At 43.7% G+C, this 24,466-nt stretch overlaps 1 protein-coding gene across 2 annotated transcripts in view; it reads left to right on the top strand.

Annotated features, from left to right (window-relative positions):
* Nucleotides 1-23,524, top strand: part of LOC120448416 (connectin) — a 132,311-nt gene extending 108,787 nt beyond the window's left edge. For both annotated transcript variants that reach the window (XM_039630415.1, XM_039630416.1), the window contains 3 exons: nt 3,085-4,151; nt 6,927-7,143; nt 20,169-23,524. In XM_039630415.1, the coding sequence (XP_039486349.1) occupies nt 3,120-4,151; nt 6,927-7,143; nt 20,169-21,004 (2,085 nt within the window). In that variant the 5' untranslated portion in view covers nt 3,085-3,119 and the 3' untranslated portion in view covers nt 21,005-23,524. The remainder of the gene's footprint in view (nt 1-3,084; nt 4,152-6,926; nt 7,144-20,168) is intronic.
* The last annotated feature ends 942 nt before the right edge of the window (nt 23,525-24,466 follow it).

Below are 24,466 nucleotides of genomic sequence, written 5' to 3'. Positions count from 1 at the left end.
GGTTGTTGCGGCTGCTTGAGTTGCTCTAAAGCTTAACACTTTTACCTGAGCAATTAGTGTTGCTGCTGTTGTTCCACCCGAAAATGTTGCTCGTGTTGCAGCTGCATATATTGCCAGTGTTGCAGGTTGCCTCGGTATCCTTACTCTCCTTAATAGTTCTTATTTACTATAACGGCGCATATTCTACAGATTTCCTTGTGTTGTATGCTAGTCACTGCTTCTGGTCACTGCTGGTTACCAGATGACCAAATATTGCTGTTGCCCCACATTTTGATCATGTAACGGTTCCCAATTTGGCTGATGTTGCTCTTGCAACGGCAACGTTGCCCCACCATTGTTGTTTTACTGCCCATGTTGCTGCTGGATGTTGCTGCTGTATGTTGCTGTTTGTTGTTGCTGTTTGTTGTTGCTGTTTGATGTTGCTGTTTGTTGTTGCTGTTTAATGTTGCTGTTTGATGTTGCTGTTTGTTGTTGCTGTTTGTTGTTGCTGTTTGATGTTGCTGCTGTCGTGATTATCCCCGTTAAAGTTTTTGTCTTTAATTTGGCAACGAGCCTGCTGCAGCTCCATTTTCCCAGCTGTTTCTGCTGCCAACTATATTATAGTTGCTGCTGTATTGTGTAGTCCATCTGCTAGTTGCTGCTGCTGCTGCTGCTGCTGTTACTGCCATTTTCCCTGGGGGAATAATTTTCCTGGTAATTGTTTGTCGTCAAGGTTTGCTGCTGCTGGTGTTTGCTTTCGCTCCGAAATGAAGAACTTAAGCCAGGCAGATCAGTTTGCATGCAGCGTGCATTTAATCCCGTGCAAAGATGCCATCGTTATGTATACATTAAAATCTTCTCGGTCTAGACATTCTAGACATTGTTATCGCCTGTATATATACATATATATATATGTATATTATTTAGATCAACTCAAGATGAATGAAACATCTCCAGCGTTTTTGCACTCTTCATGTTTTTTGCCGCCATTGCCACTTCGATTTGTGATTCGCTTCGTCGCTTTCTGTTTTTGTGATTCTGACATGAAGGCAGTGGAGAAAAGTTTGCTCGTTTGATAAATGACTCATAAATGCTGAGTGAGGAGTCGCATAAATCTTATGATTTATGCATAATCAACAAATTGATTTTTCATTTGCTTGTAACGCTCTCTTTCAGCCATTTTCCCCTACTCTTCTGGCCATTTTCCATTCAGGCCTTTGAGTAATTGGCTGTCAGCGACGCGTTGCTCTATGTGTGCACATAAAAAAAAAAGTAGGTGTGATAGCTCCATAACTGGAAAACAGACACGAATGTATGGCAAATTTAAAGAGCCACGTTGAAATGTTTGCCACTAACTGATTTTCCTCGAGTGCAAAACAAATCCAAGTGTGTGGTTGAGTTTTTCTCTTCCCTTTTTCGTTTTTGTGGGAAAATCTAATTACACACTCATGCAGTATATTTTTTGATTTGCTGCTTCACGGAACACTTAAAAATTCCCAGAATATGTGAAACAACCACCCCATTCCATTGCCACATATATATCCAGCTAAATATGATGTGGTTCACTCTCCGCAAGAGTACTATATATGTATTATATATTATATATAGAAAGAGATATATGTGAGTGTGTATGTTTGAGGACATTTTAGTTTCGACTTTGCTTTGATATTTAAATTGAAGCCATCAAGTCATCTTCAGCTGCCTTCTGTCTGGCTGCGCAAAGTTTTCATGTATATTTTGAGTACTTAATCCTGCGGTGTGAGCCACTTCTAATGCTCCTTGAGCCCTGAACTTTGCCCAAAACGAGCAGATGAACAGCAGATGGAGCTGGAATGGGTAGCTGGGGGAAGCTGGCTAAGCCGGAATAAGCATCGCATCATGCTACGCAGCACTTATCATCGTTTTATTTAAAATTTATAATCGAAATCAATGTAATGAAGCATGCCCGAGTCAATAACTCAAGTGACTTTCGTCTTTCCATCCACCTAATCCCCTTGATTTTCCATCCCCCCAGCCCCCTTGGAAATTGCGACAATATTTTATGCAAATCACTGGGCTGACTGTCGATAACGACGATAACTCACTTGACAACTGACAATAACTTATTTACACTTCATTATGCCATCCAACCCGGCAGTCGAGTGCCAAAAAGACCAAAACGACCAATAAGCCAGCAACCAGAAGCCGAAATATGCCCGGTGTCCGTGTGACTTATTAATTTATTAAAAAATACGAGCATAATTAGAGAGCACTTTGCCCGATGACACTTGAAATGCAAAATGAAGGGGGATTCCCATCTCTTCACCGCTGCCGTTGAGCGAACAATCAGCGACAGTGTTGCAGTTATTTATGAGCTCGATAAATTTGTTTATGGGGGTAAAATGGTGAGCCCAAATGGGATTGGGATTGGGATTGGGAAAGGGCCAAGTGACAAAGCAACCGAGCGTCAAATGAAGTCAGCAGGAGGCTTCGCAACGAGCCAATTCAACTTTCATGGGGGCGCAAGTGAAAAGGGGGAAATAAGTTGCGGGTCTGGAATGAGGATGAGGATGAGGATGAGAATGAATCCAGTGCGGCATCCCGCGAATTGGGCCAAATGAAATATGAGCAAAAGTGAGAAAGTTAACAACATTAATTAGCATTTTTATGGAGCACTTGCCGCTGAAGCGAGAACAATACAGCCATCAAGTGGGCAAATAAACTCCAATGAATGGCTGCCAACTTTGATGCCAGTTTCAATTTTTCGCCACCTTGAACAAGGTTCAGTTGTCATAAACATGAAATGAAATCCATTTGTTAGGCGCGAGTTTGTTTCGGGATATTTGCAAACACAAAAACCAAGCCAGGAAAATCTAATTTTGCGTCCGAAACATTTTCACCTTGACTGATACACTGAGAGAATGAGCTATTTGAGTTATAGAAAATATCTACCCATTTTTAAGAATATAGGTAATAAGATACTCTAGAATGGATATATACAACATTTATGTAAAATCCTCCAAGTAAATAAAGCAGTGTTTATTTCTTTAGGTGTTGTAGCCCATAGCCACAAGATAAACCAATTTTATTGACCACGTCATTCTGTTTTGTTCCCTCAATTTGCAGAATCCGCTCCGCCGAGCGATAGGAAAAAGCTGGCCATGTTGCCGCATCATCAGCGCCATAAAATGGCGACTTTGGCGGACAGCGCCATCTGTTTCCTGCTCCTTTCGCTCCTGCTAATTGGCGCCTGCCTGGTCACGCCCACCGAGGGGCGCGCCAAGGATGACCGTCGCACCAGGGGGCGTGGCAGCAACAGTGGCGTCCTCTCGTCCTCCTCCAGCAGCAGCAGCAGCAGCGGCAGCAACATGAACAATGGCTACTACAGTGGCTCCTCGTCGACAGCGGGCTCCTCCTCCGGCTATGTGTTCACCAGCAGTAGTGCCGTGAACTCGGGCAGCACCGGGTACAGTGGACCCATGGACAGCACTGGATTCTGCACCCGGCGGCGGGACATGAAACTGATGTGCTACTGTACCCCGGATGAGAACCATGTGCCAGTGCAGAAGGCCGAGTGCTGGGTGTTCTCGGAGGGATTGCATCAGAACGACACCACCTGGACGCGATTCTATCAGCAGAAGCGTTTGAGGGAACTGAAGTTTGTGATCCAAAACAATGCCCGCTTGGACTACATACCCACGATGATCATTGAACCGCTGAAGAACCTGAGCAGCATTGTGATTGAGTACTCGCAGGTGGAGATTGTCAAGAGCTATGCCTTCGCCAATCTGCCGTTCTTGGAGAGGATTATCCTGAATAACAACCACATTATGGCTCTGGACCAGGACGCCTTCGCCAATCACATCAGGCTGAGGGAGTTGAACCTCGAGCACAACCAGATCTTCGAGATGGACCGCTATGCATTCCGTAATCTGCCACTTTGCGAAAGGCTCTTCCTGAATAACAACAATATCAGCACTCTGCACGAGGGTCTCTTCGCCGATATGGCCAGGTTAACCTTCCTGAATCTGGCCCACAACCAGATTAATGTGCTGACCAGCGAGATTTTCCGAGGATTGGGCAATCTGAATGTGCTCAAGCTGACCCGCAACAATCTGAACTTTATCGGCGACACTGTCTTTGCGGAATTGTGGAGCCTCAGTGAACTGGAACTAGATGATAATCGCATTGAGGTGAGTGTATAGCTTACTAATGGATGGAGATTATGGGTACATCATAGGTGGTTTAATACATTTTCTATTGGTACTTTTATTGTGTAGATTCCGCAGCAGAAAACCAATTTAAGCTTGCACATTATTTGCCAGATTGATTGAGTTTTGCAAGTGCGCATTTATAGCACTCGAAATAGTTGTTTGACTGCTTTTTATTTATAGCCACCTCAATACATAGCAATATAGGGCAATGCAATCTAGGAGTACAAAACTTCTCAATCAACTCTAATGCAAGTGGATTAAAAAGATTTGTCTGCCTCGGTCACTTGGTCAACTTGGAGCAGCTGACTTAAGGGGCCATAAATTGCCGAGTGGCCATAAGAAACAGAAGGGACGTGGATGGCAGGACACCATAAATGCCATATCCTTGGGGCCAAAATACACAGGCAACTTTTTTGCTGGTGTCATAAATTCAATTCGAATGTCTATTCTTGTGGTGATTTAAGTGGTCACTCAGCATCGGTGCTCCGTTGGCCGTTTTATGTTGGATGCGGAGGGAGCGTGGGGTGAAAATATGATAAATAGATTGGTAAATTATGTTTTCTACGTTTTGGGGTGCGGACAAGGTCCTGTTTTCGTCGCCGAGTCCTCGCTTAATTCGCACATTTACCCTCTGCAAACGGACCGCACGCTGACAGTCGCCTTTCGGCGCTCGGTGGCAAACAAATGTGCGCCGCAAGTTAATCTACTTACAAAATATTGAATAACAAATCATGGGAATAATGGATTTATGGCGCTCCCTTGCTGCCATCTGATATCCGGCGAATGATGGTAGCTGGTAGTTGGTAGTTGGTAGTTGGTAGCTGGAGACCCTTCTGTATCCTGGGTATCCTGGCGGCCATAAAAATGGCCAGCGTGTGTGGGTAAATAGAAAAATGTCGCTTAACACTCGCAGCTCAGAAAGTTATGTAAGGCAGCCGTATGAGCGTAAATCCTGAATATCCATATCCTGGGCCAACATTGTTCCTTCCTTACTTGGCTGGCTGCTTGGCTGCTTGGCTGCTTGGATGCTTGGCTGCTCCTTCATATTTCCCATTTTACAAAGTGCTCGCATATCATGTCACACTCAGACGAGTCCGCATATGTGTCAGGCCACTAGGACAGGACACTAGGACAGGACACTCGAGAGCAGCCGCTCAAGTGGGGTCCTGTTCAGCTGGGATCCTTTGCCGCATTGTCATAGCCATAATGATTGGGCTTGTTATCGCCCACGTTGTGCGCTTTGTTTCGAGACCCGGACTCCAGATTCCCGGATTTGCCTGGACCCCAAAAAAAATGCGCTTTCTTCGTTAGGTGTTCGTGCCATTGTCGCCTTTAATAAAAGCAAATTGTGTTGCATGTTTGGCTTGGGTTTTCCCGTCCGCTTTCCCTTTTTTTTCTATATATATTTACTTTTCTTTTTTCCCTTTGCTCACTTCATAAATCATTTGCCGTTGAAAGGTTTAGCTCTGACACAACATAAAACGCTGCATGTGTGTGAGGGTGTGCGGGTGTCTGTGGGTGGTCTAGGGATGAAGATAAACAGATAATCGGGTTAAGGGGCTAAGGGGCTAACCGAGTGCATTAAGGTGAAAGTGCAGGAGAAATTAACAGCTATAAGCAGCTTTCACTCTGCTTTGAAGATTAAAATAGTTGGCACAGCCATTACACATGTCAGCAGCTAATGACAAGCAAGTTGTATTGTCGCCAAAAAGTTTGCAGAATGTAACGCATAGTAATTTTCAACTTGTCACATAACTTTTAATAACTTCAGTACAAGTGCATTTAAAAGAAGGGCATTTAAATCTTAAGTAAAGCGACTGTCTACAAAATCTTTACATTCTAGAAATTTAAAGGGGAATCCTTGCTGCGAATCCCTGGCCACCCATTAATCCCGTTGTCATAACTTTGTTTACTCAATCCGCACATAAGTCGCTCGTAAATTATATTTTTTCGCCGTTGTCAAGCTAATAAATTGGGCGCGTAGGCATCGAAGGATCGCCCATCAAACTAACAAAATATCGCAATAAAATCATATTTTTTTTATATGTCAATCATCTGGGCAAATAAACACAAACATGAAAAGCTTGCTGGAGGGGAGTGGGGGCAACATGAGCTGAGGTTATTTTTCAATGCCACATCACGGGAGCAGGGAACTTTGGCATCAGCTTCCTTTCGCCTTGGACTCGTCATTTAATATGCATAATTTTTCCATTTCCCCAGACAAAGCATATTGAATATTAAATAATGGCGGAATACGCCGCCTTCACTTTCGTTGTTCAGCCAAACAAAACGGCAAACCAGAAATGAAATAAAAGAAAACACTTTTTCCGTATAATAAAATTCAAGACAAACGAATTGGGACGTACATACATTTTAAAAAAAAAAACAGAGTTTATGTGTCAGTGTTGGTGTGATTGTACATGTATAAATGGCATATACACACACATAAATAAATTCGCAAACAAACAATGAAGACAATGACAACAACAATGGCACACGGAAAGCGAAACTCTGTGAAAAACAATGAAAATAATACGCAGAAATGCGGAAAAATGGCAGCACGAAAATATTTTTCGGTTTTTGTATGCCAAATATGGTATATATATATGTATATAGTAGTAGTGGATGCCATGTGGTCGCCGCTGTGAAAATAACATTTTGCAAACCCAAAAACACAAAACGAACAAAATGTACGTTTAATCAAATTTAAGCACAAGCTAAAAACTAATCTTCTTAACCCATTTACATTTTTAGCGCATTTCCGAGCGCGCCCTGGATGGCCTGAATACACTGAAAACACTGAATCTGCGAAACAATCTGCTGAAGAAAATCGACAATGGCCTGCTGCGTGGCACCCCCGCCCTGCTGTCCATCAATGTGCAGGCAAACAAATTGGAAACGCTGACGTTCTACACATTCCAGCCAATTATGGACAATTTGGTCAACAGCACCAGTGAGCTGCTGGTGTCAGGTGAGTGTCTCTCTCGTCTACCAGTTGCAAACTTCATGGCTATGGAGCCATTTACTCGCAGAAGCGAACCAACTTTGACAGACCATCGAGCGACCAGGGAGAAGTGGGGAGATGTGACAAAAAGCTGACAAGTGCACAAAATAGAGCACTGTCAGAAGTCCGAACTTGTTATAATTACACATACGCCCCGTTGGCCCCGTTTAGTGCATATGCTCTATATGTGCTATACCAGTATGTGCTATGTGCTGCATGCTGCTGCTGGCCAAATGAGCCGGAGGGCCATCAACTTTTATGCCCCTCGCCTTCATTAAGGAAATGTCGTATCGCCATTGCTCAAGTGTGCACTTCCACTTCCGGCGCCACTCACTTCCACACTGCCGCCGAGCAAACGTCCTTTTATGGCCTCGTATGTCCTCGCATGTCCTCGCATATGCTCGTATGTGTGTCTAAATTAGTCATTAAAGTGCAATTTTGTAGTGCTTTGCGGCGCGAACGCATAACAATAAAATATCTGCCCCGTCGCAACCACTTTAGTTTGGTTTTAGTTTGCCGCGATGGCTAATAGCGAATAGCGAATGCAAATGGCGTGTTGATTAGCTCAATTAAAGGTAAATGAAAATGAAATAGGAAGTCGCCGTTTTTGTGGGCCTGTCATCGTGGCCTTTTTTTGGCCACTTCTGCAACTGGAAACTAATTTCACTAAGTAATAGACAGTTTCGGTAAAACAACTTGGGAATGGAAAACCAAAATAAATGACAGCTACAAAAATGCATCCCCATCTATAAGTTTTACAAACTAAATTATAGATCGCATGGGCAACAATAGATGATTGCCTACTCCCAGGTTTTTTCAGAAGCAAAATACCATTCTATTCACTTTCAAATAATTTCGTTGGCTTTTGCGAATGCTAATAACTTTGATTCAAGGCCTCAGCAAAAAGTTTAGCCCACTTGTTTGGCGCCTTGAAAGAATCGCCTTCCTGTGTGCAATTTAAGTAATTTTACTTTCGTCTTAGGTTGCAATTAGACTTTGGCGCAAACGCTAGTGGCAACAAAGAGAATGGCTTTCGCCCATGGAATACATTTAAATATTTAACAACAGCCTTCAAAATCACATTTCTCTCTGCGAAACACCAGCACACATATGCACACACATGCACACAACTTAATTATCACCCTCACCCATACAGTGGCATTTTTGCTAATGGTTTGCCATTAGCATGACTCATTTGCAGTGCGAAAAAAAAAAGTGGGAAAAAAGTTGCAAAAAAAAAAGGACGAGTGACGATAAAACGTCGGAATGGCTGAGCGCATTGCCAAACAAATGTGTGTGTTTGAGTGAGCAACTGTAATTGCATTGGCGCACACACACACAGACGCAGACATTTCACAAATTGGCTACAAATGACTTCAAATTGCTTTAAACTACAAAATATTTTCGCATACGCTTCTCCCCCCCTGAAAACTTTTTAATTCATATGCAGTGATTATCCCCGCACTGTGGCACATTTTCCGGCCTTTGAATGTGCCACTTACTGAATGCTTCATTAGACTCGAAGCCAAAGCCAAAGCCTAAAGTTCAAACATTTACATACGATTTCCTGATTAAATTTGCACAACTTTTTGCTTTTTGCTGTTTTGCCTACAAGTTGTAGCCTCCTAATGAGGCTAAATGCTCTGCGACGACAGTAACAGTCACACTTCAAACGAAATCTCACAGAAATGTGAATGGGGGGGATTTCCTTTTTTCGAAGATTGAAAGAGGGAAAAAATGCTGCTCAATTTAGCGAGCGAGAAAATGCTTCCAAGTGGCAAGATGACAAGTTGGCAGAAAGATGGCCAAGTGTCGAAGGTGGTTGTCGGTTGGAGGAGGGACTGGTGCCAACTCAAGTGCATAAAAGCACATAAAAATTGCAACAAAATGGCCAAGGACATGGGCGCCAGGACAGCGTTGACTCGCAACAGACGTTGCCGCTGTCGGCCAAAGATAAACTCGCACTGGCATCCATAAAACGTGACATGGGCATGGCACCTTCGTCCATCCACCTCCATCCAGCTCCATCCAGCTCCATCCAGTTCGACCCATCTTCGACACTGGCCACATCCACATTCCACTGTCAAGCGGCATTCCCCGGACGAAAGTATTTGCTTCGGCGGCAACGACTAATCGATCAGCTGATGGAATTCCTGGGCAGCCCGTTCCCAAGGATTTGCCATCAAGGTGAGTAGTGGGCAAAACTATTTGCCAAAATGCTCGTCACACGCTCTGGGCTTCGGGGATTTTCTGGGGCTTCTGCTTCTGCTCCAGAGCTGCAGTTCCCAGGACAAATGATCAGCATGTACTCGCTTCGAAATTGCAGCACATGCATCAAGCTCTAACTCGACATGGACGTGGATGTGGATGTGGATGTGAAGGTGGGGCATCTAGTCTGGCAGCCAGAGGTCGATGGTTGACTCTTCATTTCGCGCCGTGATTTGTGCAGCCACTTGAACTCTGCCCCAGGACGTAATTGCCATTGACAGGCGGCAGCTAAGCAGCTTTGCCGAGATTCTGGGAACACATCGCTGGGAGCAACGTTGCAGGCAAAGAAAATGGTGCCTTTAAATTGGAGAGAGTAGCTTACTACATGTTTAAGGGCACTAGAAAATGTTTATAAATGTATATGCAATGTAAAAGTATATGTTTGCGTTTACGAAATTGCTTAGAGGTGTGTATGCAATGTAGCAAGTTCCAGGTAAAGTAATTTTCTAAAAGTGCTAACCCTTTTTTCGAGTGTCCTGCTCAGTAGTGACATCGACCGCTGGCAAAGCCTGCTTCTGCATTCAACTGTTGTCCGTGTGCGGGCAGTTGAACACCGGCCCCTAAACAATGCCCCAGTTGGCCATTTCACGGACCTTTTGAGCCACGGACCACACCCACACATGCTGGTTTGCCAGCACCGCCCACTGCACCACCCAAACATTCCAGTTGCAGTTGCAGTTGCACCTTTGGCCAATGTATTTGGTGAAAAATTTATAGGCACGCCCTGCATTCTGGCATTTGTTTCAATTCCGATGCCCCAAAGGGTCATGTGTGCTGCTGTTCCACTGAATGGGTGGTTGAGTGGGTGGTGGAGTGGGTGGATGAGTGGAGCTAGAGCTGGAGCTGGAGCTGGAGCTGGAGGATTCCTCTGAAGCCTTGTTTATTTGTATGCGAATCACGTTTTGTTTGTGTCGTCGCGCCTGTGGTGTCCTGTGTTGGCCTCGTCGACCGCCCCATGTCCTGGCAGGCATTGCGAATGCTTCCGCTTTAAAAGGCAGCTCGAATTTTTCACAAAAGGCGCCGCCATAGCAATTGCTAATAAATGCCACGCCCACAACGTTTCCCCTACCCGCCCCCTTCCCCACGAGGGTCGTGGCCAGCTCAATTGGTTCGTTATGCTCGCCGGTGGCCAGCGCCCTAGTCGTTAGATGGAATTGAATGGTTATTGTTTCGAAATATAAATAGGATTTCTAACAGATTTTTTTTCCAAGCTCCGATTTTGCCGCTCTGCCAAATAGCCAAAAACAATGTAGAAACAGTGCGTCTGTGTGGACATGACAGCTGGAAACTGCAATTTGATTATTCGGTTCAACCCTTTCGGTTTCAGTTTCTGTTTCTGTTTCTGTTTCTGTTGGCTTGGCAGCACTTAATAGAGTATTGTAAAATGCCAGAGTTCATAAATTTTCATGAGGCCAAACGGAAAGTAAGAGCCTGCAGAGAGCTCATCGAATAATATTTGGTTTCACTGAGGTTAAAATGGCTCAAGTTGCGTATTGATTTTTAACTATTGGATGTAAGCTATGAATTGCAGAAATGGATTGGGTTTTAATTTAAACAAAAGAGAATTTTCTACGATATTTAAACTATACTATACCTATGAACGCACTCCTCTTTAATGCATAGTGCTGGTCACCTTTATAGGTTAAATTTGAGGCAGCTCCAAGTTTTCACACAATAGTTTCTGCCTGCCATAATAACTGCCCATAAAACTAGCTTTCAAGTTTATCCTTTCTTAAATGAATTCGGCTCCCTAGGGCGTGCTAAACCTGTTTACGTCTTTATAGATTTCAATAATTAGCCAGCCGATTAATTTGCAAGCACTTACTGAAAGTGATTAATACATGAGTACAGGCCACCTTAGTGCACTTTATTAGAATATCCCATGGCATAGGGCCTTGACCGTAGGCGGTTAAATTGCCCAGTTGGGCAGCAAATTAAACTTTCAACTTTGAAACGAGCGAAACTCATTTGCAATGCAGCATCAGCAGCCTTGTAAACAACAATAAACAGGTATTAGGGATTTCGAGGGGCAGGATATGGGGCAAATTTAGTTGCCGGAAGCGTGAATTTATTGGGACGCATAAAAGGCGTTTGCGCCTCATTGGCAAAAATGCCAAAACAAATGATGTTGGCCATAAACCGGACAAATGAGCGTGTGGCACGCACCCGAAATTGACTTTCAATAGTCAATGTCAGGGCAGCAGTTGCGCCATGTCCTGCATGTCCTCCATGTGCTGCGTGTCCTGCTGCAAATCCCGATGATTGCCAGCCATAAATCTATGGCTCAGCATTGTGTAGCATGTGTCCAGCCAGACTAATAAGTGGGACTACGATTTGATGGGACTAGACCAGCTCTGATTCCACATACATACCTACCCCATATGGAAGATACATATTTATTTGGCGTATAGATAGATGTGTGTTTATGTGGCGAACATGCATGCATAAGTAGTAATTCATTCCGTTTCGATTCGTTTCATTGCGTTTCATTTGCAATTTGCTGCTGAGCACTGCATGAATCACTCCTCGGCCCCCCCCCCCCCCCCCCCCCCCCCCCCCCCCCAAAAGTATGCCAAAAAGGGGAGCTATAAATATTTTAGAATTCAATTTCCGCACTTCCTTGGCGGCGAGTATTGCTGTCATGGCAAAGAGATGGTGGTGGCAGGGATGTGGATGCAGGATGTGGTGGGTTGTGCGATGTGGGCATGATGCTTTTGAGCTCAAATTCACGCATCATAAATTAAAATCTCCGCCGCCTGTCCACGTAATTAAACGCAAACTCATCGCTCATCTTTTGTTCGACAGTGCGCGGCATGCATTTAATTGTCTTTCGCCTTTCGCCGGGCACCGTTTTAATTACTCACCTTTTTTTCTATAGCCGCAGGCAACAATTCGATTGAATGAAAACTGAAACTATGCGCACTCACTTGCCTGGCATACTTTTTTTTTTTTTTAAAACAAACAATGAATGCCAAAGGGAAATGGCTGGAAAAAGCGGCGTATGAAAGCTAATGGACATATTCATGCAATTTCCCCACACACTTCCAGGGCCAGCGGCCACATTAAGTAGTTCAATTATAACTTAAATGCGTATTATTAATGAGTTTTTATTGTATAATGTTGGACAACTTTCTGCGCCTTAAGGGGGTGCCCATATGTGCTCCTTCCTCTCCTTCATTCCCATTTCAGCTGCATATTTTATAGTGTTTTTTTTTTTTGGGGACAAACTTTAAATGAAAAGCGAAGCAAAATCGTCGTTTGGCTCGAAATGAAGTGGAAAAGTCTTTCGTTGACTGCCACTTAGTTTTAGTTAGCTAGCATGCTACCGAAAACTTAATCCAATCTGGCTTAGCCGACAATAGAGCCGGAAACTCTTAGCCTCTGTCCGTGTCATTTGGCATTTGCCAATGCGGCAATTAGAGTCCTTGCATATGCCAGGATACAGATATCAAGATACAGGATATACAGGATATACACATAGATACAGCTTAGTGCCAGAGCTGTGCTACTGCTACTGCTACTGCTACTGCTGATGGCTGATCATTAACGCGCTTTATTAACCGAATTTATTATAATTGCCAGCGCCAAAGTCGCATAGTTTGCGAGCCGAGGACTTAAAGTTTGACGATGGCGGCGACATTTTGGGCGGTGGGATAATGAAGCTTGTTTATAATTTATGCGCACTTCAAGGTGGCCGGGCATTAGGCGTGTTAATTTCCCGCATAAGCCCGCTTGGATTCCGAGGGATGTTGGCTCTGGCTTTGGCTCTGCTTTTAATGCGAATTCGGGGCTGTCACTGGAGCACTTATGCGCCGAAATGTGTGTGAGTGGGGTAATCTATCTTAATATATGCACACCCCCACCCCCAAAGTTTTCCAACCTGCCTCCACCCCCTGAGTTTTCCCCCTGAGGTAATGTTTTGGCTGCGGTTTTTCGTCAGTAGTTGATGTACTGGAATGTTGTTCTACCCGCCACGCAAGCTTTGCCTAATTTGCCGGTTTGTGTATGGGGCTGTATGGATATATGGTTAAATCCTACCTCCTTTAGATGGATCGCTGGAGCATAACATGTCCTTCAGCATGCAGGATGTGTGCGCTGAGTAAACACCTTCATCAATACTCGTTCGGCTTTGACAGTAAACAGCCAGGCCTTCGAATGGCATCATTAAAAATGAACTACACCTGGGAAAACATTTAAATTGAACTGAGAGAATTTACAAAGGAGTATGTGACTGTACAGAATGTAGAATATATTTGAGACATAATTATGCGATTTATGTTCTCATCATTGGCAGGCAATCATAGTCAGAGATTCGTATGCTTTGAATTAAGGCTGGTATAAATCAATGATATATGCTTCAAACTAATTCCTATTAGGTGAAACAGTCAAATATTTATTTTCGATTCCAAACTAATTTATAGGCCATTAATCAGTGATAGGCTTTTTATTTTCCGTGTACCTGCAAACGAGAAACTGTCTGCTGCTGGCATACATAACTGCAGGCTTATTTATTTGCATAGTTCCCATCGATATTAACAGAGCCAAAACTCATTAGGATGGCACTGGGCAAACATAAATTGTGTACGACTAGCATTTAATTGAATATTTTGGCCAACTTATGCCGCATTCGATAAAATACATTGAGTGTCGCATAACTCTGCTCCCCGGCCATCGATTAGCAGTGCAGCCGGGGCCATAAATAAACAGATGGAGGCAGTTCCTTGCCAGAGTTTACACTATGTAATAATTTCAATTTGCAATATATCCGTATTCCGTATTCCGTATACCGTATTCCGTATTCCGTATCGCATCGTCGGCGGCACTGCGAGTGTCCAGTGAGACGATATATCGGGGATGACAGGCGATGCGGACATGAGAGTGTTGGCATTGATGAATGGCCAACTGCACGGTGCATCTCGGCGTGTGGTTATAGTCCTTCAATGCCCCAATCCTTCAGTACGTACGTATGTATGTATGCCCCAATCCATCCGATCAAGCGGACAATTTATGTCAGTTTGATGCTTGATATATGGCCAGTGTCTCCATATAATGCATATCACCACCGATAATAGACTGAACACCACCCACCCACAACACACACACACACACACACACTGGTTAAAAAGAATGAGACCAGGGATGAGAGCAATATCCACTTGACTTGGCAAATCACAGAGCAATAACAAAAGATTCATTACTTATTTATACATTTCTTACCCCCAGGGTTTTTGTGCCTTTTTGGAACCTCATACGCAACCCTCGCGTATATTTTATTAAATACAATTCAATTTCGGGAGTGGGCCGGAAATCTTTGGCGATGATGCTGGGGCTATTTTGGCAAACATTAGGCCGGCAATCGCCAGTTGATCGGGGGGGTAACAAGTTGTTATTGTTATGACCATATATCTACCCTCTATGGGTTGTCTGTATTTTTTATGCGATTTACCATATAACAAACACATTACCCGCGAACCCTCTTCCGGTATAGACAACCCCCCTGCTCCACACCACCCAATTGAAATCCACCCTCCTCATTCCCCCCTTCAGCTGTGCAAATATTTTGGCAAAGATGCTCGAGGGCTAATGTGCAAGTCCTGGCGCGGTTGAGTGGTCATATTTGATCGCCGCCCGTGATTTCTGCCCTAAGCCTCCCTCAGTCTCATTTCATTTTTTCTTTTTTTGATTTTGGGAAAGTGATTTTCTTTTTTTTTTTTGTGCCGTCTGTGATTCGTCTTTGATTTGTTTATGCGATTTCATAAAATATTTATCCCCGGGCATAGTTGTTAAATCGCTTGCAATGACTTTCCCTTTTGGCAGCCGGCTGTTTGATCTTGCCGACTGTTTATTTGACTTCACGCTCGATTGCCGAAAATAATTTGATATGAAAGAAATAAAGTGTAATTTTTTCCTGATTCCGCTGGGCACGGCTGATTGGAAAATCCCGCGCTTTCAGCGGAAAAAAAAGCGCCCGTTCAATGTTATTAAAATTACAAACTATGTACAAAACACTGTGCAAAAATCAACACAACGCAACCATTACAAAGTTTGTCCGGCCTTTTGCCTTTTCACACAGCAAAAATAAAAAAGAGCGAAGTAAAAAAGGAGAAAAGGGCAAGAAAATAAAGAGGACTTCCAGTTTAGTCCACTTCCTGTAGCGGCTCGCATTCATTTGGCCTAATAAAAAACATTCAATGAGCGAAGCATTCACTTGGCGAAATAAAGAAAATTGGCGAGAAAAGCGACGGCCATTCAAATGGCTTTCAATGGCCGCCTCTTTCCTTCCGCCTTTTTTGGCCCCAACTTAGTGGAACCCCATTTGATTTTGAATGAACTTGGTGAAAATTGCCAGGGCACCTCCATCCCTTGGCCATATTCCATGCCATTCCAAAAGGGACGAGCAAAATTAAATACACGCACTGCGAATGATCCGGCAAAATCACACACAGCCGTAACAAGCCAGAAAACAAGCCAACAGAAAAAAATATAAAACGAGCCAGAGAAAAACTTTGGAAAATGAAGCTCATTAAAAAAAAGGCGGCACGAAGAAGGTCCACAAATTTGAAGGCTTCCCCTCCGTTGGACAAATAAAAGAACTTGCCGTAAAGTGCGAGGGAAATCGAGGGGAGATTGAAAGTATCACATCGACTAACTTTGACTCTGCGACAAATGAACTCCTCAAGAGATTGTAGGGTGTAGTCGAAATTTAAGGAATTCTACTTTATAAGAATGCTGGTAATTAACAAGCTTGCAGTTTACATTGCAATAAATTTTAAAATTTTAACAATTTTTGAATCACTATTGATATCTATCAATCTGCGCAGCCCCTGTATTGTCTTGTAAAACTTAAAGCCAATCCTTCTGGCACGCAACTATCACTCTTCCTATCATATGCTGTGTGCATCATGTGGACAAAAGAGTATCCAATGCAAATGGGAGGACTCGATCCCCTTCACGCCTTCCCAAACAAACTTGCCTTTATCACCAACTCCCCTACTCAGCCCGGCAACAAAGGCAACTAGCGACTACACAAAGCGAAACTTTCGACTTCATTTGCATACATAGCGCTCTCGAGAAATGTAATAAAAAATGATAAAATCCTCCAGAGAGCAGAGTCCTCCACACACACATTTTCGCATGGTGAAAGGCTAAGGACAACGCTGCCACGCCCCCTTTGACCGCAGTTCGCCTCCACTTTCAGCTTTCAGTAACTGGCAACTGTGCGTGCTGTCCCCTGGTGGCAGCCAAAGGCGGACCACCGCAAACGAACCCAGGTCCCAGTTACCACCAGTTACCAGTTACCAGTTAGCAGTTACCAACAACCAGCTAGCAGGTTTTGCAGTTGGCCAAAAGCCTGAAGCCCGACGTTGGCCAGCTGGCCAAGCCGCCAAAAATGAGCTGGTATCAAACAAAGCTGCGCGGCATTCATGGATTCCTGGTGACCCCGACGCGAGTCGGAGCCTGAAAAGAGGCGGGAGGACGAGGTCTGAAAAGAGTCCGGAGTTACAAAAAAATAAACCGTAGTCCAGGGTGAAACAAAGGCCTTAAAACTAGGCCAGCAGCTGTGCTGATTTGGGGCGTGCAGAAACTTTGGCCGTTTGTGTTGATATTTCCACCCCTCAACCAACCGAAAAAAAAACAGAAAAAAAGCGAAAAAACCCAGCGATTTCTTTGCGCCTTTCAATATATGTACGGAAGTAGCTGCCGAGAGGGGCCAGCATGGGTTAATGTGGCAGGCAGCACCTAAAAACCAGCCAATTAATGCGAATTTTTGCCTTTTCCTTTTGAAACTTTTGCCTGCGTTCGCGGGCAAGCTCCAGTTTTAGTGTATTCAATTTAGAATAAATGTTAATGAAACGCTATTTAGAGGGTTTTGCAGACGAGAAAAGGCCGCAGAGGCTGTAAGGACTCCTGATGAAGGATTGCTGCCATTTCAGACACTGTAAAATAATACCAGGGAAAACTTATACATACTATATATGGTATACGTCCGATAAAGGGCAAACATCTTGTGCAAACAAAGCCAATCAAAGGAATCCTCAGCGTCCCCATTTCTACCGTACTGACAACTAATTATGAATATGTTTCAACACATGAAATGCCTCACAGACACATCGGCACTAACACTGACCAAACAAACTTCCAGTTGAGTCTAATTTGGCTGCACCACACACACACACGCGCACACAAAACTGAACTTATGCAAATAGAGCTGACCGAAAAGTTATGGGCGGGAAAAGGGGATGGGGTTGGGAAAAGGGAAAAGGGAAAGGGAAATGGGGTCCGAATCCGTCCGACAACGCCATGAAAATGACAATAATAAAATTTAATGTACACACAGACGCATGCATGCATGTGGGGCAGGTCCTCCCACTGTGTCAGTGTGTATGTAAATGTCCTTTGCTAACCGTAAAAACGTTTCCGACAGTTCTCTGTCCCCTCGCCAAATTTTAACCCAAAATGAAAGAAAAGCTACGGCGTCATCATACACTTAACGAAAGTTTGTTTGATTTGCACACGTTAGAATGGATCACGTCTAGAAGACCTCAGAGCTTTAATACTCAATTCAATAAGCATTTAAAGATTTTTTGTAGATAAGAAAGTTATTTAAAAGGACATTCTGAAACATGCATTCATCAAACTTTTACTTACTTGGGGTATTCATATTTTTTTTACAGTGTTAGCTAAAGGGAATGAGTAAGAGGAGCATGAGCTGTTAAAGTTGAAAGTCATCTAGTTGACTAACAGCCGCAGTTCTCTAGCCACACATACACACATGCATATGTATATGGCAATAAGGGGGCGTGGTCGACATGGGTTGAGGGAGTTCATTGCATGCCAACAGAGTGGGTAAGGGGAGGGGGCGGGGAGTGTGTGTGTGTGTGTGTGAGTGTGCCGGAGCGTGTGCAGCAGACCAAAACACTTCCTACCGCTTTGGCCAAGTATCATTAAAAATATAAAAGTATTTTATGCCACACAAAGTGCGACAGTCTAGTGTCCTCGGCTCCGTTTCCACCACCCCCCTCATTTTCTCTTACATATATTACGTATTTTTTGTAATTTTTATTTTTTTAAGCACTTTTATGGAACGTTGTCTGGGGGCAAGTCATTGTCATTTGGTCAGCTGCGAACAGCTGCCAACTGCAATGGCCACCCACCCATGGCCACATCCTCTTCCACATCCAGTTTCTAGCTGTTCTTGCTTTTGCCACACCACCCAGCCGGGTCACTTCATCATGTTAATTTTGTTGTAATTTGCTTGCTAAATGTTGCCAAGTCGTTGGCCATTTTTCCAGCATTTTTCCGGACCGGCTTCCAAGTGTACATAGCACATAGTCTGCTCCTCCGGCTCCTCCGGCATATTTAACTTTATTTATGGTTTTTGCATGCTTTCATATGGAAAATTAGAATTTTTGACTGGCTCTCCTTGGCTTTTGACCCCTCGTCCCCCCCCTCAGCACTAATTTGCCGACTATTTTGCAAAGCAAAGTTTCCTTTTGTCGTTCCGTTTCGGTGCAAGTTTTTCTTTTTGCCCGGACTACAGAAAATATGCCTCGGATTATTATTGTCATTCGGGGAAGGAAAAGGACACCCGTTTGCCAACTCAATTGGCTGGCTACTGACTTTGTGTGCGCCTTGCCAGTGATAATAATGGTAATGATGATGTAGTCAGTGTGTTCATGTGTGTGTTTGCCAGTTAGTCAATACTTTTCGTAACGCTTATGCTAATTATGCGGCATGTTGACAGGGCAAACTGTGTCACAATGTGTTTGGGGCCTAATTATACCCACGAGGGTATAGCTCATTTGGCCCCTTTTCAGAACGAAGTTTCCTTCGGGAAACCCATTGAAACGCAATTTGATTTATTCATTAGACCATTGTCGGCGATTAGATCCACTCTGGCACTTGTTTATCCGCTCAATTTGGAATCCAGTCAGCCCATGTCCTCTAACCAAATAGCAAATTGAAAAGGGGTTTTGAAGGCGGCAGCCGGATTAGAAGCAGGGGCAGATTAGGTCCACGCATGGCCAGGCGTACTACAAAATAATTGACAACAGTTAGAGTTGTAGAGCTGGCTGGGGGGAACGGGGAACGGAGAATCACAGAACCGGAGCTGTCCGGCTGTCCAACTGACTGACAGACGCTGGCCCACAGACGGGAGTGGTCAAAACCCCGGCTGCAATCGCTCCCGAATGAGAGGAGGCTGCTGTCCAAATTGGAAATGTCATTGAGGCGTTTAACGTGAGGAGCAGCCCCAATGACAACGACTACGACTGCTTCTCCAGCTACTGTTCCTGCCTGTTCCTGTTCTTTCTCCAACCAACTCCGTCTGCAACTCCGACTCCCGACTCTCGCATGTGGGCAAAATCATTTAAAGCGGCTGGCAGGATTCAGCCAAGCCGAAGCTGAAGCTTGGAGCCGTGCACTGCGAGAAGTGCAGACAACTAACTTGTATTTCATACTATTTCATTAATTTATAAGAGTTGCGAAAGAGTTTCGGTGTACCCATAGCTGGAGTGGCAATCGGCCATCAAATGACAGCCAATTGTTGCAGTCGGCCACTTAGCAGCTGAGGGGGGAAAATCATTCGCTTACGTGGGCAGACGTTCGGGCATTCAAACATTCAGACGGTGGACAATCGGTTTTTGGGGCGACGATTTGACAAAAGCAATTTCACGAATAACCCCACAAAAATCTCCTCTTTCTTTTTCACCTGTCTTCCGCAGACAACAAATTCATTTGCGACTGTCGTCTGCAGTGGATCTTCGAATTGAAAAATCGCACACGTCACCTGCAGCTGCGTGACTCGCTGGAGGACCTGCACTGCACGCTGCAGGAGCCGAAACTGTCGCACTTTGTGGACCCCGTGCCGCCAACCATCCTGGACGTGCTCAATATCGGAGGATTCACGGCGATTGGCAGCAATAGCGCCAGCATGGGCGGCGTGGGCAACAGCGTGGTGGGCAGCAGCTACAGCGGCCTGACTCTGGACGACAGCAGGAAGCATTTGGGCAGCAGATCCCGACAGGCATTGCGGGGACAACGGCAGTTCGCCTCGAGTGCGGAGAACGTGGTGGAGTCCAAGATGCGCCGCAGGAGGAAGCGACAGGAGGAGGCCAAGCAGAAGGACCTGGCGGCAGTGGCACCGACTCACAAGCGATACGACTACTACGACGACAACAACGGTGGCATGTCCTTGGGTCATGGCCTGGACCTGGATGATAATCTCAGTCTGCACAAGCAGGGATTCTATGGCGCCGGTTCACCGGTTGTGGGTCACAACGATGTCGATGTACTGATGACATCGCACTCGGCGTCGGGAGACGCCCTCGATATTCTGACCACCAAGAACGCGATCTACATCAAGTTGTTCCTGCTGAAGCCGGAAATGCTGCCCTGCCACGATGAACTCAGCGATCCCACCGAGCTGCCCCTCTCCCGCGATCTGATGGATGTGCGCAGCAATGTGGGCCAGGACATGTCGACGGCAGGAGCTGATCCCTTGGCCCAGGGCATGGCGATTATAGTGAGTCTGGTCGCACTAATGATCAGCCGGGGTTGAAGGCTCAGCTCCGTGAACGGTTGCTAAATGGTGACCCCAACGTTTGGTTCTACATTGTACATACTGTCTTGGAGATGTGGTGCCCTTGGGAAACGAGCTTCAACACGATAATTACGAAAGATACCAGCTACAGTCCTGTAAATATGTAAAAAGGGGTAACGAAATTCGATAAATTTAATACTATACACCTAGCTGTTAGCTGTAATGATAGACTCGACTTTTCAACAACTTCAGCAGCAGATTCAGATACAGATTCATATTGAGATTGAGATATAGAAACAGATACCAAAACCGGAACATTACCGAAACTATAAGCCCAAAACGAACCCAAAAGAGAACCTCCGAGCAAACTGGCGTTTCATTTAAAAAGAAGAAAGATACTCAACTTATCGCAGGATGATGACTACCACTACACTGTACTACATAGAATTAGTTTAAACGGTTAGCCATAGTGACACTTTTGGTTTACTTGAGCAAGGTACATACTACAGTAAAACTTGGAAAGCGCTAAACGTCTTAGATGGAGAGACAGAGCTGGCCAAATCCACTAAAATGAGGCATGCCTGTAAGATAAACGCAAACGCAGAACATGACACAATCGCTGAAAGTTGCAACGATAGCCGTTAGTCGATAGGCAATAGTCGATAGTCGATAATTAATAATTGATAAATGTAATAGGTAAACGTAATATTCCCGGCCACCCGCAGTTCACCCTTAGAGTTTAAGTCTGCTTTTTAGTTGTAAGACTGTTTGCTACCCTAGAATTCTCGCCTAAATTTTCCCTAACAAAACCTTGTCCCGGAAAATTACCCAATAAACACTTTTCTGCTTTTCTCCTACTTTCGCCGCACCAGAAATAAAACTGAAATCGTAAACAAGAAATAAAAATGAATACATTGCGAATTTATATAACTTATTTGAATAGATTCAAATTAATGAAAACAAAGCCATAAAGAGATATAATAATAAAAAATAAAAAACAAAACAGAAATATGCATAACGATTTTTGTAGCTTAAGACTGAATATATAAAGGTAAATTATGCTAATATATACAAAATATTTATATGGAAAATACTGTATGTTTAATTGTATTGTAATAAATGCAAGCTGGGGGAAAGGGTAATGTCATTTTTAGAAAACCAAAAGAGCCGACGATTCGTGCATTCAAATTAGTATGGATGCACATTACACTTTATTTGGCAATTTATTACGTATTTAATTATGCACAAAACTATGATTTACCAAAAAACAAGAAAAAACTTACAAAAAAAATCTGTTTATTAATGTGTTTAATAATTCATATACAAAAGAAGTTAAAGTAAGCAAAACCCGAATGCAAATTTATTGTGTAAAAAATGGGTCTAGTTTTCATACAGAAAGCCCCGAAAAAAAGAAAGAGTCGGAAAAATAGAACGCCGAGCATAAGGAGCAAGCATAGATTTAGTGGACAATCAGCAGATAAGTGAAGTGAAAGCAAACAGCAGGAAAATCGGGGAAAATCCCAAAGAGCTGGGAACCAGAAGCCCGGAAAAGCGCCAAGGAAATAATGGGGGCAAGAAAATATAAAACACTTGAAACAAGCGAAATAATGAAATAGTCGAGAGCAAAGCGGAAAACACAAAACTATTTTAAGTAACTGAATATAAGCTAAATGTATTTAGTGTTTTGATTACCCACTAAGAACTTGAACACAACAAAGAAAACAAAAAACAAACAAAAATATAAAAAAAAATTAAACCAAATAATAAATGTGAAGAAAAAGTGAATCTAAGAAATTTCTATCTAAGCAGGGCACTAATTTCATTATTGTTGATACTCAGCCATTTTACACTCATTTCATTTGATTGTCACGAAGTTACTATGCTAGAGATTGTGAAAGGATTTTCAGTTGCCTCAAGGAGTTGGGCGAAATTCGATTGACTTAGCCACTCTGTCTAGTGCATTAAATGCTTGTAATAATAAATTATTAACGACACGAACACTTGATTAAACACCTAGCCTTAAGAATTGACAAATTTTAACCAAAGATTTTGTGTTCCTCTTAACGCTTAAGAAATGTTTGGTTGTTTTGTTTTCGTGTGCCATTTGAAATGATTTGTATCTCGTCTATTTTTTACGGCTAAGCAGCGCATGGAAGTAGGCAGCGAGTAAAGTAATTTTTGAATATAAACCACTAATGTAGCTTACTTAATTATTTTAACTTAAATGTACACAGAGCGAACGGACAGCAAGTAATATAATCGAAATATAAATGTATTTGATGTAAGAAGTTTGCTTAATTGATACCGAAACCGAAATGTCAACCCCAGCCCACAAAAACACAAAACCATGAATGAAAGGACCTTTTTTGGCGTACGACTTCTGGGGGGCGTGGCGCCAACAAAAAAAGCCGAAACCAGAACACATTCCAATTGCAATATTTTGTTTAACTTTTACTTTGCTGGGGCCCGGCTTAAAGTCCTCGAACGCCACAGAGGTCCCGCTCATGGAATCCAGAAAACAGAAAACAATTTTGAAAGAAAAACCATCTAAATATATTTAATGTAAAAAAATAAACCAAAAAACAGTGTTTCTACTCATTTGATTGTCTTGCTACTCGCTTTTGCTTCGCTCGCGCAGCACAAAGCATCTTCTGCTGCCTCGAGTAAAACTTGAAATATTAAAATGCTTCCTGGACCGGAGCCGCCTGTTTATCACTTCCGCAATTTAAGCGCGCACAAAACATTTCGGCACATGGCTCGATGGCGCCGTAAAATATGCAAAGCTTCTTGCCCCCTAAAAATTTCGGGAATTCAACGCCGCAGGACTCGCGCTTCTTTTGTGCCGCGGATATTTTGCTAAATTTCATTATTGACTGAGGCGGCCGAGGCATACGTTTCACAGCCTGAATGAGTTTCAGGTGGGCATAAGAAATTGCCAGGCCATTATTGGTGCCTCCACCACATCACTCATACGCCGCGTTGCCCTAGAAATAAAGTTGTATGCACACCGTTTCGCGGATAAGCCCCTTTAGCCGCATGTCTGTGGGCGTGGCACTGCACGCGAAAGTGGAAAATGGGGAAAAGTGCTTGGGAAAGTGGTGCGAAAAAAAGGGAAAAACGGGCGAAGGGAAGCCCCTTTCTGCTGCAAAAGTGATAAATTGGATCCAAACGGTGGAGCAGATTTATTGATTTCATTGGGCTGCTACTGAGCAACCGAGCGGCACGTCAAATTGAATAGACGCCAACGGCGACAAAAATCAAAAACAGATATGCAAATAAAGCACACACACTGCTACACATTCACATCAAGTGCGTGTGTATGTGTGAGTCAGGAAAATGGCGTTGGAAAAATGGCGACGGGAAAGCGGGAAAAGTGCGCTTTTTGCCCATTTACTCACGGCGTGTCAAATTTTTGCAACTGATTATGCCAAAGGCGCCAACGCTGGAGTTCACAATGCATACATGAGTGTGTGGATACAT

This window comes from Drosophila santomea, chromosome 3L (assembly GCF_016746245.2).
Source record: "Drosophila santomea strain STO CAGO 1482 chromosome 3L, Prin_Dsan_1.1, whole genome shotgun sequence".
NCBI lineage: Eukaryota > Metazoa > Arthropoda > Insecta > Diptera > Drosophilidae > Drosophila > Drosophila santomea.
This window is presented reverse-complemented; position numbering and strand designations above follow the sequence as displayed.